Below are 15,421 nucleotides of genomic sequence, written 5' to 3'. Positions count from 1 at the left end.
GAGGTCCGTAATAAGAAAATCGTAAGAAACTGTGAAATGAAGAAATAAAGCTCTTGAAGTGAAAATAAAAGTAGAAAATACAAGGAGGTAATATTTTATTTATTTACCTAATTTTGCAAAAATATGATTATTAACTACCTGAGTAAAATTAAACGAAAATATAAAACAAAATAAAATTAAAAATCTTATAAAATAAATTTTTTCGACTGAACACGTCTCATGGACTCATGGATACTGAATTTTTTTTCTGGTACAGATAATAAATTTTTTTGTTTTCATGTATTTATTTGAATATTATATATGTATATTTTCAAAAATCAAAAAATCGTGAAAATAAGGAAAAATATCGTGACATGAAATCGTGAGATCTGGTATCCCTGAATCTTCTACTGTGAAGGAAGTTTATTTTGTATCCAGATATTTGAAAATAATGATATAACGACATGCCTGATCCGCAATTCCAATTCTTGCCGCTGGCGCTGACTTTTCTAATGGAAAAAAAGGAAAAGAAGAAAACGAGCGATTCAGAAGTTAAAATATGAAAGATTTTGCCAAATTTTTTGCTATATTTTCTTTTTTTAAAGACGCTGAAAATGTAACCAAAATTTTTTGTTTTGCTTATCTCTGTCGCAGGTATATTGCTGAAGCCCTGACATTAGAATTTCACTAGATATTCTAATTAAACGGTAATAGACATTTCTTACAGTATAACGGCCTCGTTAGAATGTCACTATAAACACTATAGTGAACTTTTTACGGCTAGTGATATTTTTATAATTTCACTAATCGTTACATTATGATACTCTCTTTGATTGGTCTATGTCAAATGTATACTTATTGTTAATATTAAATTGTAGATGAAAAATGTCAGTCTTTTTCAGAAAGCTAGGAGCAAGAAGTGTAACAGTAGATCACTACCAATGCGGCGTGATTATAAATTTACACTATTGCCAAATTTCAACAAAAAACATCTAATATATATTTGTTAATATTAGAAATTTGTACTATGACTTAAGCCTAGTTCGGAGTAGAGTTGTTTTTTATTTTAGTCTTAGGGAGGAGTGTACTTAAGACAGTTATTATTAACATTCAGTTAATAAGTTAGGAATTCGAACGCTTTATTATTTCAATCCATAGACTAATTGACATACTATGCAGAAGTTTGGCTTCCTTTAACCATTCTCGATCAAATGATTCCTCATCCATCCAATTCGAAATTTTTGAATTAAGTTACTTGTTCGTTGCTCTTTTAGTTCGGTTATTAAATTATAATAAACTAACATTCTCCATTGGATTCTTAGGCCACTTTTCGAGTACTCCAGTTATTAGAATCGAAATTAATCAGAAAAAAAGATGTGTACCAACTTCTAGCTCTTATCTAGGTCGGTCTCGCTCTCTCAATGGTAGTCGAATAAAAGTTATATCAGGACTCTACTGCAGACAATACGAAAGTATATACTCCCCTACTGCTACAAATTTTAGAATGTATGTACTCCTAAAAATTTCTCATTCAACTTTTCATGAAAAAAACATTAAAATACTTCACAAACTTTTTTATGAAAACTCATATCCTTTTCATTTCATTCCTAACATTTCTATTCCATAGATTTATACACCTTTACCATATATAAAATCAGTTACTCCTAAACTTTCTGGAATCTTTAGACAACACAATATTAAATTTGCATACAGTCAAACACTTAATATTCAATCTATTTTTACTAAAGTAAAAGATAAAACACTCAATCAAAACAATCAATAAATTGCCTAGCATAGTATATGAAATGTCTTGTTCAAATTGTAACAAAGAGTACATTGGTCAGTCGAAAAGTTCACTGATCAGCCGGATAACCTCACACAAGAGTGATAGCAGATTATATCTTGATAGATGTTCATATAAATTTCCATAATGGTCATAAGGTTTTAATTCAATACCGGTATTAGTATTTTCTTGAAATTTTCTCAAAACATCCGTCCAATAGAACTAAACAAAACCTACTGGAGTTGTATAAACCAATATGATCTTATAATAAAGAAAAAAACGATTTAAACTTTTATACTCGAAACAGAACAGTAAATATCCGTGAACCGAACCTATTGGCTAGGCAACCATTCATACGTCATTATTTCCTCAAATTTACATTTTCATTTTCTATAGCTTGCCGTCATTATAATTTTTTTCATATTCTCCTTTTTATAACTTCTTTCTCTAATCGTCCTTACTAGTCCTAACATCCAAATAACATACACGTTCTTAGTACGGAATCTAAAAGCAGCACAAAATTTGTTCAAAATTTAAAAGCTATTAGTTAATTAATAAAGAATATTTATTGAATCGAAATTTTTCCAAAAAAGGGAAAAAATAAACACAAGGTGAGGCGTAATCAATCAGCATCAAATCATTATTATATTTAATTTATTCACTGAGTTTTATTTGAATAGGTCCATTTTTGCTAGGAATGGGTGGTAGATGTGTATAAGAATCTTTTGTATATTTAGTTTCTCACCTTAAATATGTAAAAAAATATACATACACAATCATATATTTTCTAAAATGCCTAAAAATAAATATAATCAGATAATTTTAAACTAAGTTAATATGCCGCACGTTAATATAGAAATACAATTTTTCTCAGGAACATTATCTAGAGTAACTACCACTTTCTCATTCTTCTGTTTCACTAATTGCTTATTGTCATCCTTTTTATTTTTATTTTTCCTTTCTTCTTCTACCACTTCACCGATTTTAAGTTTTTTCAATTCTTTTTTTGCGTCCAATGAATGTCCAAAGTCATCAAAGTCTTTCGTGCCATCTTTACCCGCCCATTCTGTTATCAATTCTCCACCGCCGGGATGATTGTCTAAATAATTTGTTACATCGTAAACAACGTCTCTTATTATTATCCATGTTCGAGCGTCTTGTTTTCCATCGTGCTTCGAAATCTCTTCTAAAGTGTAGAATTTGACTTTAGCGTTGTCATTCATTGTAAAATATAAATAAAATATCAAATCGACCAACTAACAAGCAACTAAAGATGATACGACAATCATGTTTATTGGGAAGTAGTATTTTATTATTAAGTTAACGTATTATCAGGGATTTCCGATGGTATTTCATCAACAATAAAATTTATCGATAAATTACGAGGTGTTATCAAAATATAACATGAATGAATTTTTATAGCAGCAATTACTTGCGCATCTATTTCTATTTTAACTACAATTTTCATAAAAAAATAAATGTGCTTAAGGATATTTGTACTCCACATCGTTGCAGTCGTACTTGGTCTTTCGATCTTCTCTCTTGTTGAATTTCGAATATCTTGCTACATATCTGGGCATCTTCTTTGACGGTTCCACAAGCCTTGTATGCGCTTACAAGAATCTCTCGGAATCCGTGGGCTGTCTTTGTGGCTTCCCAAGTGCTAGTCAAACAAACCCATTCCCAAATCACCCATAAACTTCCTTCAATTACTACATATATCCTGCATGATTAAGCAATGAGAAAAATAAAGTGAGTGACCAGTCTTTGCTGCGAAGCTACCACCAAATCAATGTTACTAAACGATTTGGTAATGCTGTTATTCCAGCTACATGGGGGTTCGAAGGATAGGCGCAGACATTGAAAAATAGAGATTTTCAGTTCCTTTAACTTTATTAAATCCCGTGTAGGTCACGGAAGGTTAAATTATCATCCTTTACAGTTTACACCAGCCTTGGTCAAACATAAAACATGGATGTCATTATACTGATTTAAAACAGGCTTTTTCGTTAATCGTATTTAATAATAAAAATATTGGACTAAATTTCATATCTTCAAAAAAGTATCACGTATGTGTATCAATAAAATTTGAATTGCACACATGTACGCTTGGTAGGACCATATTTGAGCGTTCATCGCTGTGGCTGCATTTTACTTTAATCGAGGCCTTTAAGGTTATGAATGAGTTAACGAGGTTACAGGTAAACCTAAATTCGTGGTTAAGACATTATTGGAAAGCAAAAGTTTGAAGCAGCTGTGGCAGGTTTAATCGTTTTAATAGTGAAAATTTGGAATTTGGAAATCATGTGTGTAAACAGCTCCTTGCACTGCCTAAAGATTATCGATTTATTAGACGCATTGTAACTTGCGTTGAAAAATGTATTTACCTGAGCAACCCGAACATGGAAATCAGTGGTTAAACAAAGAAAAAATCAACAAAACACGTCAAAAAATATCAGTTTTAACAAGGAAAAATCTGAATTGACAATAAAGAAGAAGATAATGATAAATAAAAGTTTTATGACCAATTTTAATACCTGATACTTATTTATATATTTCCCAAATCATATACGAGAAAGTAAGAAATAGTATCAAGGTTTTTAATAATAAAATAATAATAATAAAGGTTGCGAAAGAGATCACCAACGGTGAAAATAAAAAATTGTTGTGGATTCTCTGATACTTCAACAAGCAAAGAAAGTTCACCAGAATATACACACTGTTTTCGTAGATTACAAGAAAGCATTTGATAGTATATCTCATTACTAGCTTGTGGAAGTCTTCCAGATTCACAAAATCCACCCAAATATTGTAAGCTTCCTTTTAACAACGATGAAAGAATGACGAACAAAGCTACATCTGCAAATCGATCCAAACCCCCTAAATACTTTCGAAATACCCATTCATAGGAGAATAAACCTATCCCCTATCTACCGTACTCATATTATACAAAGTACGTATTCAATATTGTATTAACAGAAACTCGTACTGTACCATATTTCCCATCTTCTCTTCATGGGCGATAACAAACTATACGCAGCAAATGAGCGTCAAATCAATCACCTTCTCGATATAACACATCGATTCTCCACTGATATAGATATACCTACAAACAACTAGGATGTCAACAAGCTAAGTTATTGGACCACAAGCAGTCAAAAGCTATAACCCAGTATCAATACAAAAAAGAGTGAAGTAACTTTTGAAGTCCGAATTAATTGCAGGTCACTTAGTCCGAACAAAGGCTTTTGCTACTTTGTATCCCGGATAGGTAAATAATACCAGCTCTAAGCTGAGTACTGCATAAGTCTTTCACATAATAATAATATTAATAATATTAGTGATATTAATAATAATTTCACTATAAAAACTGGATCATGGAGTAAACGGCTAATATCGGCTACAAGTGTTGACGTTCCTACCACGTTCAGTGCTAACATTCTGTATAGTGAATCTAAAAATGACAGTGATAGTGAAGTTACTAAATTTGAATTAACTACTTCTAGTAGGCCAAATAGTGGCGGAAAAACAAACATCCCTAAGAAGATAAAACCGAGCCGTAAGTACAACGCTGTTTATTTGAAATATCGGTTTGTATGTACTGGCACAAAGGACGACCCGCTGCCTGAGTGTGCTATATGTTTTGAAATACGACTACTTGCTAATAAAATTATGATACCTTCAAAATTGGAAAGGCATTTGACAGTAAAACATATGGAATATGCAAAAGTCTTAAAGTCAAAATCAGTAATAAAAACATCAATTTCTGGGGAGCAAAATAGACAAGCTTCAATTGCATCATTGCATCGACTGTTCTTATTGATAGCTAAAAATGGAACAGCTCACTCTGTACGGGAGAATTTTATTTTACCATCAGCTCAAATAATATCTGAAGATTTATTTATTGAAAAGGAATAAAAAAAATCGGTCAAATTCCGCATTCTAATAAAACTGTAAAAAGAAGAATAGATGAAATGTCATGCAGTAAACAGTTAGTGGTTAAAATTTTAAAACAAAGTGAGTACTTTTAACTTCAGCTGGAAGTTGCTGGCCAGGCCAATTCCTTAGCCTTTGTTAGTTTTGAATTTAATGAAAGCATATAAGAAAACATGTCTTTTGCAAATCTTTTTGGCAAAAACAACAGGGTAAGCGATTTTTTAATGTCTCTATACAAAGATTGGCCAACAAAGTGGAAAAGAGCTTTTGATATTTTTCTAATGATTTTTTAGAAACATATGGACTCAAGATTAGCGAAGAAATTACATCTGCATTAAAGGAACATCTTCGAGTATTGGCCACCAGTCTCAGGTAATTAGTACTGATTTTTTAGGAATAATACCATTTTTACCAACTGATATTTACAAAACGATAGTTCTTGTTTTAGGAGATATTTTCCAAAAATACAAGATGAGCTTCTCTGGATAAGAAATCCGTTTGATAATGATTTCCTGAGCAAAGTACAGCTGAAGAAGACTCCCTTACAGAACTATCATGTGATTTTGCTCTGAAGTCAACATTTAAGAACTTGAGCTTAATTCTATTTTGGATAAAGGCCAGGGAGGAGTGTCCAGTTCCTTCGAACATAACCTTAAAAGAGCTGATGGGGTTTTCAACTACATATTTTTATGAGACAGCATTCTCTACATTGGTTTATTTATGGTTTATATTGTGTGGAAAGTGATCTGCGTTTAAAGCTTTCAACCCAGACATAGAGTCTCTTGTAAATCATAAACACCAGCTCCACAAGTCGCACTAATTACATAAGTCTTTTTCCATTTTTTTATTATTTATTTGTTCAATTTTAATTTTCTGAATTAAAAATGTTATTTCGGACTCTATATTATCTTCATCATTTCTTTTTACAGTTGTACCTATTGCGTACGGTATTCGCTCGTTAGGTACAATAATTTCTCACTTTGGTACAAAAGAGCATTCAAATGAACATTTTCTAGGCCTTATTAACGCGGTTTAAATAAAATGAGTCGGATTTTTTACGTCACTTTATAACCTGGATATATACTATACTTTTGAAACTAAAAAACAGTCAAAGCACTGGATTTCAAAAAGCGAATCTGCTCCGGAAAATGTAAAGATCTTTTCATCAACCGGAAAAATGATGACGACCGAATTTTGGTATAGTCATGATCACAACTAGCTTCAGAGAAGCAAAACGACCCCATTTTATCAACAAGAAAATGCTTATTCATCAGGACGCACCTTCTAACACTCCAATGATCACCATGACTAAAATTCATGAATTACACTACGAATTGGTTGACTACCCACCGTATTAGCAAAATCAGCCCTCCAACAACTTTTCCATGTTTGCTAACCTTAAAGCTTCACTGGTCAGAGGTTTTCATCAGACGAGGACGTTATCGAATACGTAAACTTTTATTTTTAGAGGATAAATTGAAACTATTATGTTGAAAAAGCTAGAGCATCACAGGAATGATATCACCACTTCTGAAGGGAGGATAAACGTTAATGTAGTTAAATGATTCAAAATATCGACCATAAATGTCCTTTATCTACCAATTTTATAATTATTAATAGTTATTGTGAGATAGGATTTAGTATTAAGATGCTTATACACGGATACTGGGTTCTTAATAGTTCGATATTCGTCGAATACGCTAGTCAGATTATTGTACCCATTTATTTATTTATATCTTTTTTCTTAATAAATTTTATTTTTTCAAATATATGAAATGAGTTATTTAACTAGTGCAGTCAGAGTGGAGTTGTCGCGTATCGAACGTAACAGTAGCAGTAGCAAAAAATCGAGGATCTGATCCATAGAAAACTGCTACGAATTTTCACAACGTCTAGCGTTAAAAGTTGAGACAAACATTGCGCTTATCCTTGCAAGGAGTGCACATCCAAGAATAGATACTGTTCACCTATATAGTTCGGATATGCAAATATTCAAATTCGTAATATTTTTATGAGTAATTTTCAATTCACTTTGTCATTACAAGTCTATCGATTCATTCAGTGATTTTGACTTCGATAACTTAATAGATCTTTCTTCACTAGAGGAAAAAAGCTGTTCTAGATTCAATAAAAGATTAAAAAACCGAATATTGAATTCTAATATAATTATAAATGACAGATTTTAAAGTATTTTAACTTTGAACCACAGTTCGACGGTAACCCTAATGAACTCTATAGGTCTGTACTGTATGCGAATAACTTATTAACAATTTTTATAATAGAGAACAACCAAATCATTATCTATTCCTTAATTTCTTAACTTCGTGGTAATGCTAAACTACTTGTAAACATTCAAATTGGAACATTACTTAGGTACAACCTTCATATGCAGTTACGTTGAGTTATATGAAACAACATATCATAATAAATTGTTAAAGGAGTGTATAACAATTTAGCTTTGAAAACCTTCTTGTCAGGTCTCAGAGAGCCTCTTGGAAAAGCAATACGGTGTACGAAGCCTGACTCTCTAAACCAAGCCTTACAATATGTTTTGGTACTATTTTGATACTACAACTAACAATGTAAATAAACAATAACCAAATAATAACTTTAGCAGTAGGAATAATTTCAATAATCGAGATAATTTTAATAATAGAAATACCTTCTACACTCAAAGTCATAATGAACAACTCCAAACAATTTTCCAAATAATTCCTTTCACGCCAATGTCTGTTTCTATACGTAATTCATTTCAAAGAGATAAGGCCAACGAGTTCTAATACCAGGAACGGTACAAAATCTACCTTGAGGAAATATATCCAAGCAGCAACAGATTGGGTAACTTTAGATTTTCATGAACCAATCACCGTAGAAAAATTGGATAGACAATTTATCCAACAATTAGAATAAAATCATTTTATGAAACTTATTAGCCAAATTTGGAATTTGCATAATTTAGAAGTAAAAACTGAAGTAATTAATTTAATTACAGAATACGCAGACAAATACAATAAAACATAAAATTAATACAATTGACCAATACACAGAAATATACCAATTCCTGATATCTTTAACAAACAACAACACAGGCAATATCTACAAAAGAACAGGTAGGCATAAATGTAAATATCCTACCTATAAACATCAAGCCTAAAAATCAGACAACGAAGAATTTGAAATTGTTGAAAACGACAATCATGATGATGATAAAGATACTATACACAGTAATAAAACACACAACCTCACTTTTGAAATACCCACAATACCCACCATTTACGCCTAAAATAAAAATTTTGTTTGTAAGATAAAACGAACCACAGAGGGATAAGTCTTACATGAAAAATTAAATACAAACTTTCATAAATATTTGCGATATTTGCCAACAAAGCAAATATAAAAAGAACCCCGTAGCAATTAAAATGAACAACAGCAACAAAATAATTTCTATGTAGATACGTTTGCTACGTACTGGTAATGGTGTGAATACCACATTGTGATAATTTCTATATTATAACCGCAAATATCATTGAATATCATTCAATTACTATGTGAGTGTACGGGAAAATACTTTTTTTGGACGATAAGACGCGACGTTCATTATCTAAAACTTTTTCCATTAATTATTAGATTAATAATTTCACTTGAATACTGACGGAAAGTTGTTGGATTAAGATAAATGAAACGAATTAAACAATTGGATTACCATATCTTGAGGGTTATGACGGAAGCAGTTAGGTCGAGAATATCAAAATTTCTAATACGAAATATGAATAATCTCTTGAAAAATCACTTTTTAATAAAAACTTTTATCAACTACGGCTTTTATAAAAATATACACAATTAACAATATAACGAAATTAGGACTGAAGTCAGACTGAGTTGTATAATTTTGGTTTGGTTAATTTATATAAAAATATTGATAACTTGCTATTTTAATTATATTCGAGACATTAGCTTAACAATGTTGTGGAGATTACTAACATAAAAAACTGTTTATTTCATTGTTGGTTTGAATATGACTAGTGAAAGTAGCTGTAACGACCCATTTCATAATGAATCTGAAGAAGACAAGAGGTGTTGTACAAAAAAGAAAAGCAGAAGACACAGAGTCTACTTGGTAAATCTTATGTAAGTGCAAGTACTGGGAGGTTGGTTTCAGTCAAATCCAACAGTAAAAGTGACTGTGTTTGAAAAAAAAATTCACTCAACAGTTTAGTACTAAAAAGAACATCAGTTATTTAAATTAGTTTACAATAGAAGATCGTAAAATGAACAAGACAAAAATTTGATGAGTCTCATTGAATACTCAAAGGTTACTGGCCGTCGCTCAAAACAGGAAAGGCTAAAAAAACGTAACAGTACCTTTACGTATTTTGCTATGAAAAGAAATGAAAAAATTTAAGAAGGCCATCACGCTTTCTCTATTTTATATGCTATAAAAAGTAAAGCTATTCTACTCACTTAAATTGGAGGGAAAACTACTTGAAGATAAACGAGAGAAACATTGTAATCGAGTTACTATTTTACCAAACGTATTGAGGAACATATCTGGTAATTTCCCTAAAACAATTTCATCACAGCAGCAATATTTAAAAGCGAGCCTAGACGTCAAAATAATGCGTGAGCGTTATTGGAAAAAATACCCCCCTATCAACTACTACAAAAAATATTTTAATAAATTGACGTTTGCTCATCGTGCGAAGAAGTCCAAGCAAAAATAAAAAGACCATTTTTTTTTCAATGAAAATGCGAAAAAAGTGGCGATTGCAGAAAAATTATACATTTTAAACGAGCTAAATAGTTTTATAATAAACAAAAAGAAATTTGGGTTTTGTGTCAAGAAAAAAAAAATGTAGAAGCCATCGTATTTGATTATATGCGAAATCTGCCGATCCTAAGACCCCAGTTTAAGAGATGTTTTATTTAAGAGAACTATGGCTTTACTTGTTATTGGTCCAAGACATAAAGACAAATTCAGCTGAATTCTACACTTACAATGAGGGTGAAGCTAAGCGAGGCCCGGATGAAGTGTGTAGTGGAAAACTATTAAAAATATGTGAAAGATTCACACGTTTTTAGCGTTGCAAGCGGAAGACAAAATATGAATAACACCCCCATAAGATTTTTACTAATTTTCGTTGCAATGATTCGTTCCGATAAAATCCATCAATACTTTCCAGTGCCTGGATATTCGTTTCTATTATTTTGGCATCATAAACTTAACAACACAGTTGATTTCAAAAACTCATGGCAGCGATGTTTCTAGAAAAGCTGTAAATCTTTAAATAAGGCAACAACATTCAAGAATTTGCTTTACAGAAGCTTTTAATATAGTTGAAGTCATAAAAGTTACTTGACATGTTCCAAATTTATCGATAGTTTCGTCAAAGTTCCATTTTTGCTTCAAAAACCTTCTACAAACTCAAAAATACCATAAAATCCAGCAAATGTTAATAAAACACCCATAAATGAGTAAAAATTAATGACATACAAAGAATAACCCAATTTATTCCTGACGAATTCAAAAAATTTTGATACTATTTTTACCTGACCAACTACAAGAACCGAAAGTGAAGAATTTCATTAATAATAGAAGGTCCTTACGTTTTTCAAATAAATAAATAGTTTTTGCATCAATTGTTTGATATTTCAATAATTATTTTGTAGATATACCATAAGATAAATTGGAAGACATATACACAAGTAAATAAATATCTTTAATTTCTTATTTCTTAGACCTTTTGATATATTAATGCATCTAAATGTTCTTGAATTTATCTTTCTTTTAAAAATTATCAAATAAAACTAATTTTAAAACAGAAGAGACCTAAAATCAAGTAAATAAATATTATATATAAGGTAGTCCTTCAAGTAAGAATATATAAAGTATATCTATAATTATTTTGGTATCAATTCCTTTTTTTTATTTATTAGTAAAGATATAATATGTTTACTGATTTTTATCAGGATTTTTATCATATTTACGTTGTTTTGACTCGTCTATATCACATGAAAACAAATAATTGCTAGCCAAAATCGATTTCTAGAAAATTAACACTCAGTTTTTGTTTTCGTTTCATTGTACGAAGGACGTCGCAATACACACAAACGTCTACAAAGTTAATTATAATTTGAAAAAAAATAACGTTCTTTAAGGTACAATGATAAGAAATACGACTAGTAGTCTTGTTAATTGTAAACATTGTCGTGGTTTAAAAGAGAGAATGGAAAAGCTGTAAAAAAATATTAATAGTTATTTATTTAAAATTTGTCCCTGTTGCCATTGAAAGCTAGAACAACAAAAAATTCAAATTAAAAAGAGTTTTTTACTAACAATTGTATGAAATTAAAGTTTCAATAAAACGATACGCCACATTAGTATGAGGATTGTCTAAAAACTTTTCGAACTCAACCTAAAGATGTGAGCACTTATCAATATAAGTTGGAAAATATATTAATGTATAGGTTGAGATACTCTCACTAGAATTTCAGCTATTTTTGACGTTTATTTTGCGTTTTCTATCTATTTCTTTCTCAAGTTTTCCTATTTTTCTCTTTCTCCCTTTCCTCGCTCTTAATATCTTTTTCGTTATTCTGTGATGATTCATACGGGAGACGTGTCTCAGTCATCGTTATACCCTTAACACATGGGTAATCGATGGTTGATCGTATGTATAACGTTATTTTTTTTATTGGTTCTTAACTAAATAAATTAATATTGAGTTGATAGTTTAATAATTAGAATTTTAATTAAAACGGTATTGAATACTTGAACGATATGTTCGTTTAAAGAGCCGCGGTTGGTTGATGAAGACTGACTTAGAACTGTCTAAAAAAAGGTGGTGGTTAGATAAAAGAAAGTTAGATCGAATGACCATTTTCTAAAATGTATTCTTTACCTGGAAAAACAAGGGTAGTAAAGCTATCAAATAATGGTTACAAACGAAGGGTTTAAGTTTTACAATCTGTATAAATGCTTTACAAAAGTTGACAACTATATGGTGCGAAAAAATATTTACCTAAAATACTTTAGATTTAAGGGTATTATAAACTCAATTTATAAGTAAAGCTTTTCAAAAAAAATAAAATAATACTAAAATTAGATATGAAACACTTTACGAACAATTCACATTTTTGAACACTGCTTTTATGGCTCCTGCTGCCCTTTCCTATCACTTTTTACACTTCTTGATTTTCTGTATTTTTTTATGTTGTGTAATTGTTATACCCACAGACCTACAGACCTCGGAATATATGGTTGTAAGCATTTGATTATTCATAGTGCAGTCTGGAGCTTTTTAAACATTAAAATAATTTTCTGCGTCTATGTCTAACAATGGATTCACCTTTTTACAGTCTACACAGAGATAAAATTGGTAGCGATTAAATACGAATGCCCTGCGCTTGTTGAAAAGGAAATTCAAGAGGTTAAGGATCAATTATGGACTAGTTGGGTTTCTTCACCTTCCTCCATAGTATTAGTAGTTCAAAACATCCTTTAAGTTTGTAACAATAAAATTTCCATTGAAAAAATGACACAAAATATCATCAAAATTTTATATAAAATACAGAAATATATTAAGATTCAACAAAACGACTTGTTAGTTTCTTAGAAGTTTATAAACTGTGTGTACTAAAGTAAGTACACCATTATGAAGGAAAAAAGTATTTAAAAAAATTGCATCGGCCGGGAATCGAACCCGGGCCGCCCGCGTGGCAGGCGAGCATTCTACCACTGAACCACCGATGCTATACATATTGCATATGAAAATAAAAAAATTTATACAATTATTTCAACAGATTTTAAATGAGAGTTTCAATACTAATTTTTAAAAATTCTAACAATAGGTCCTCAAAAATTTTTGAATATAAAACAGAAGAACTTATTCATACACTGAAATAAAAAATTACTCATAATGCTGTAACTTTTTCTCTTTATAATGGATTCACACATATTTCTCATGAAAAGTTATATTATTTTACACAGTTGTCTAGAAATATCAATTTTTATTTATAAAATAATAAGAATGAAACTGAAATGTCATACGTCTCTGTTCTTTACTCAGCTTGTAGCATTCTAAGACATTTGCAAGTGCGACAATTTACATAAACAGCTACTACCTCATTTTTTTCTTATCTTTTTACCATATAATAATATCTTTTTTCTTCTTGTTTACAATAGAGAATAACAGTTCTCTTCGTTTTCTATTTCCTTCATAGGAATCATCGATTCTCACACAATTGAATTTCAACTTTTTTATGTTCTCATATTTTTTATCACGACAGATTTGTTGGGTTCTGTGACGTCCAAATCCAACACAGTCAGATGGTATGACCATTTAACAAAAAATAAATTAACAAAGAAACCCAGAAGAAATTAACAAACTATAACGATATTTCTACTAAATTCTACTGTTTACCAAAAACTCAAACCCATCGTACCCCTTACAAATTGGTTAACTGAAATTTTGACTAAATCTTATGATTATCACAATGATTATTATATAAAAGACTCCTTCAAAATCAAAGAAACTTTTAATAATATGATATTACCACTGAATTATGTATTGTTAGGATTGGATGTAATAACCCTATTTAGTAATGTACAACTCTACTCTCTACAACATAAATGGAGCGATATAAGTAAAAATTGCAAACTTAATAAAAAACTCTATTAGAATTAATAACATTCATTTTTAACAATACATATTTCTCTTATAACAATGAAAATTACCAAGGGATTTTAGGAACACCAATGAGGTCTTCAATATCCCCTATATTAGCAAATTATATAGTGGATTATATCTTGGACTTTGTAATATCTGTTTCACCCTTCAATTTATTCTTCAATAAAAAGTATGTAGATGATATAATTTTATCACTTTCATATAATGAAATTGATAATTTTTTATTATAGTTCAATAGTTTCGATATATATGGTGGCTAAACACCCCAGATGGGGTAACGCCGCTCTTACGAGCTTTCTAGATCTTTTTTTTTCTTTGTTTCGGGGTAGATCAGTCCCCATTCTCTTCTGTTTATATCTTGTGGGCACATATCCTGCCAGGCTCGTCTATCTTTCGTTTTTTCTTGCCAGTTCCACATCCCAATTCTCTTAAGGTCGTCTTTTACCTCTTGCCACCATGTAGACTTTGGTCTTCCTCTTCTTCTGGCACTTCCAGGGTTCCAATCTAATATTGAGTACGCTACTGTTTCCTCTCCTGCTCTCCATACATGTCCCAGCCATCTTGCTCTTTGTTGTTTAATTTTTCTTACTATGTCCTCTTTAATTTCTTGTGCTATTTCATAATTCATTCTTCTTCGGTACTCATTTTCTGTTAGTTTTACTGGTCCTAATATTGTTCTTAATATTTTTCTCTCAACAATTCTTAAGTCTTCTTCTTGCTTTTTTGTCATAGTCATAGTTTCTGCAGCATACATCAAGACCAGTCTAATAACTGTTTTATATATTCTCATTTTTGTACTTTTTCCTAGTATTTTGTTTTGCAGTAGTTTTTTGTTAGCGTAATATGCCCTGTTAGCTGCTGTTATTTTTTCTTTGACTTCTGCCTCTTTATTTCCGTCACTACTTAAGATTATTCCTAAGTACTTGAATGTATCTACTTCCTCAAAATCAAAATTCCCAATTTTTATTTTCTGTTTACCTCCTATAATACGTTTATCTAGCCTCATTATTTTTGTTTCCTTTTCATTTATTTTAAG

The 15,421-nt window shown here is 30.7% G+C and overlaps 1 protein-coding gene and 1 non-coding gene across 2 annotated transcripts; both read right to left on the bottom strand.

The window, feature by feature from the left end:
• Positions 1 to 2,425: 2,425 nt before the first annotated feature.
• Positions 2,426 to 4,657, bottom strand: LOC130441853 (cytochrome b5-like). Its single transcript, XM_056775668.1, has one exon. It carries the CDS (start codon positions 2,983 to 2,985, stop codon positions 2,590 to 2,592), a length of 396 nt encoding a protein of 131 aa, XP_056631646.1. The 5' UTR covers positions 2,986 to 4,657; the 3' UTR covers positions 2,426 to 2,589.
• Positions 4,658 to 13,377: 8,720 nt separating this feature from the next.
• Positions 13,378 to 13,448, bottom strand: Trnag-gcc (transfer RNA glycine (anticodon GCC)). Its single transcript has one exon. It is a non-coding gene; the product is annotated as a tRNA-Gly (tRNA).
• Positions 13,449 to 15,421: the final 1,973 nt, after the last annotated feature.

Source organism: Diorhabda sublineata, chromosome 3 (assembly GCF_026230105.1).
Source record: "Diorhabda sublineata isolate icDioSubl1.1 chromosome 3, icDioSubl1.1, whole genome shotgun sequence".
Taxonomy (NCBI): Eukaryota; Metazoa; Arthropoda; class Insecta; order Coleoptera; family Chrysomelidae; genus Diorhabda; species Diorhabda sublineata.
The sequence above is the reverse complement of the archived record's forward strand: the minus strand, read 5'-3'. Positions and strand labels throughout refer to the sequence as shown.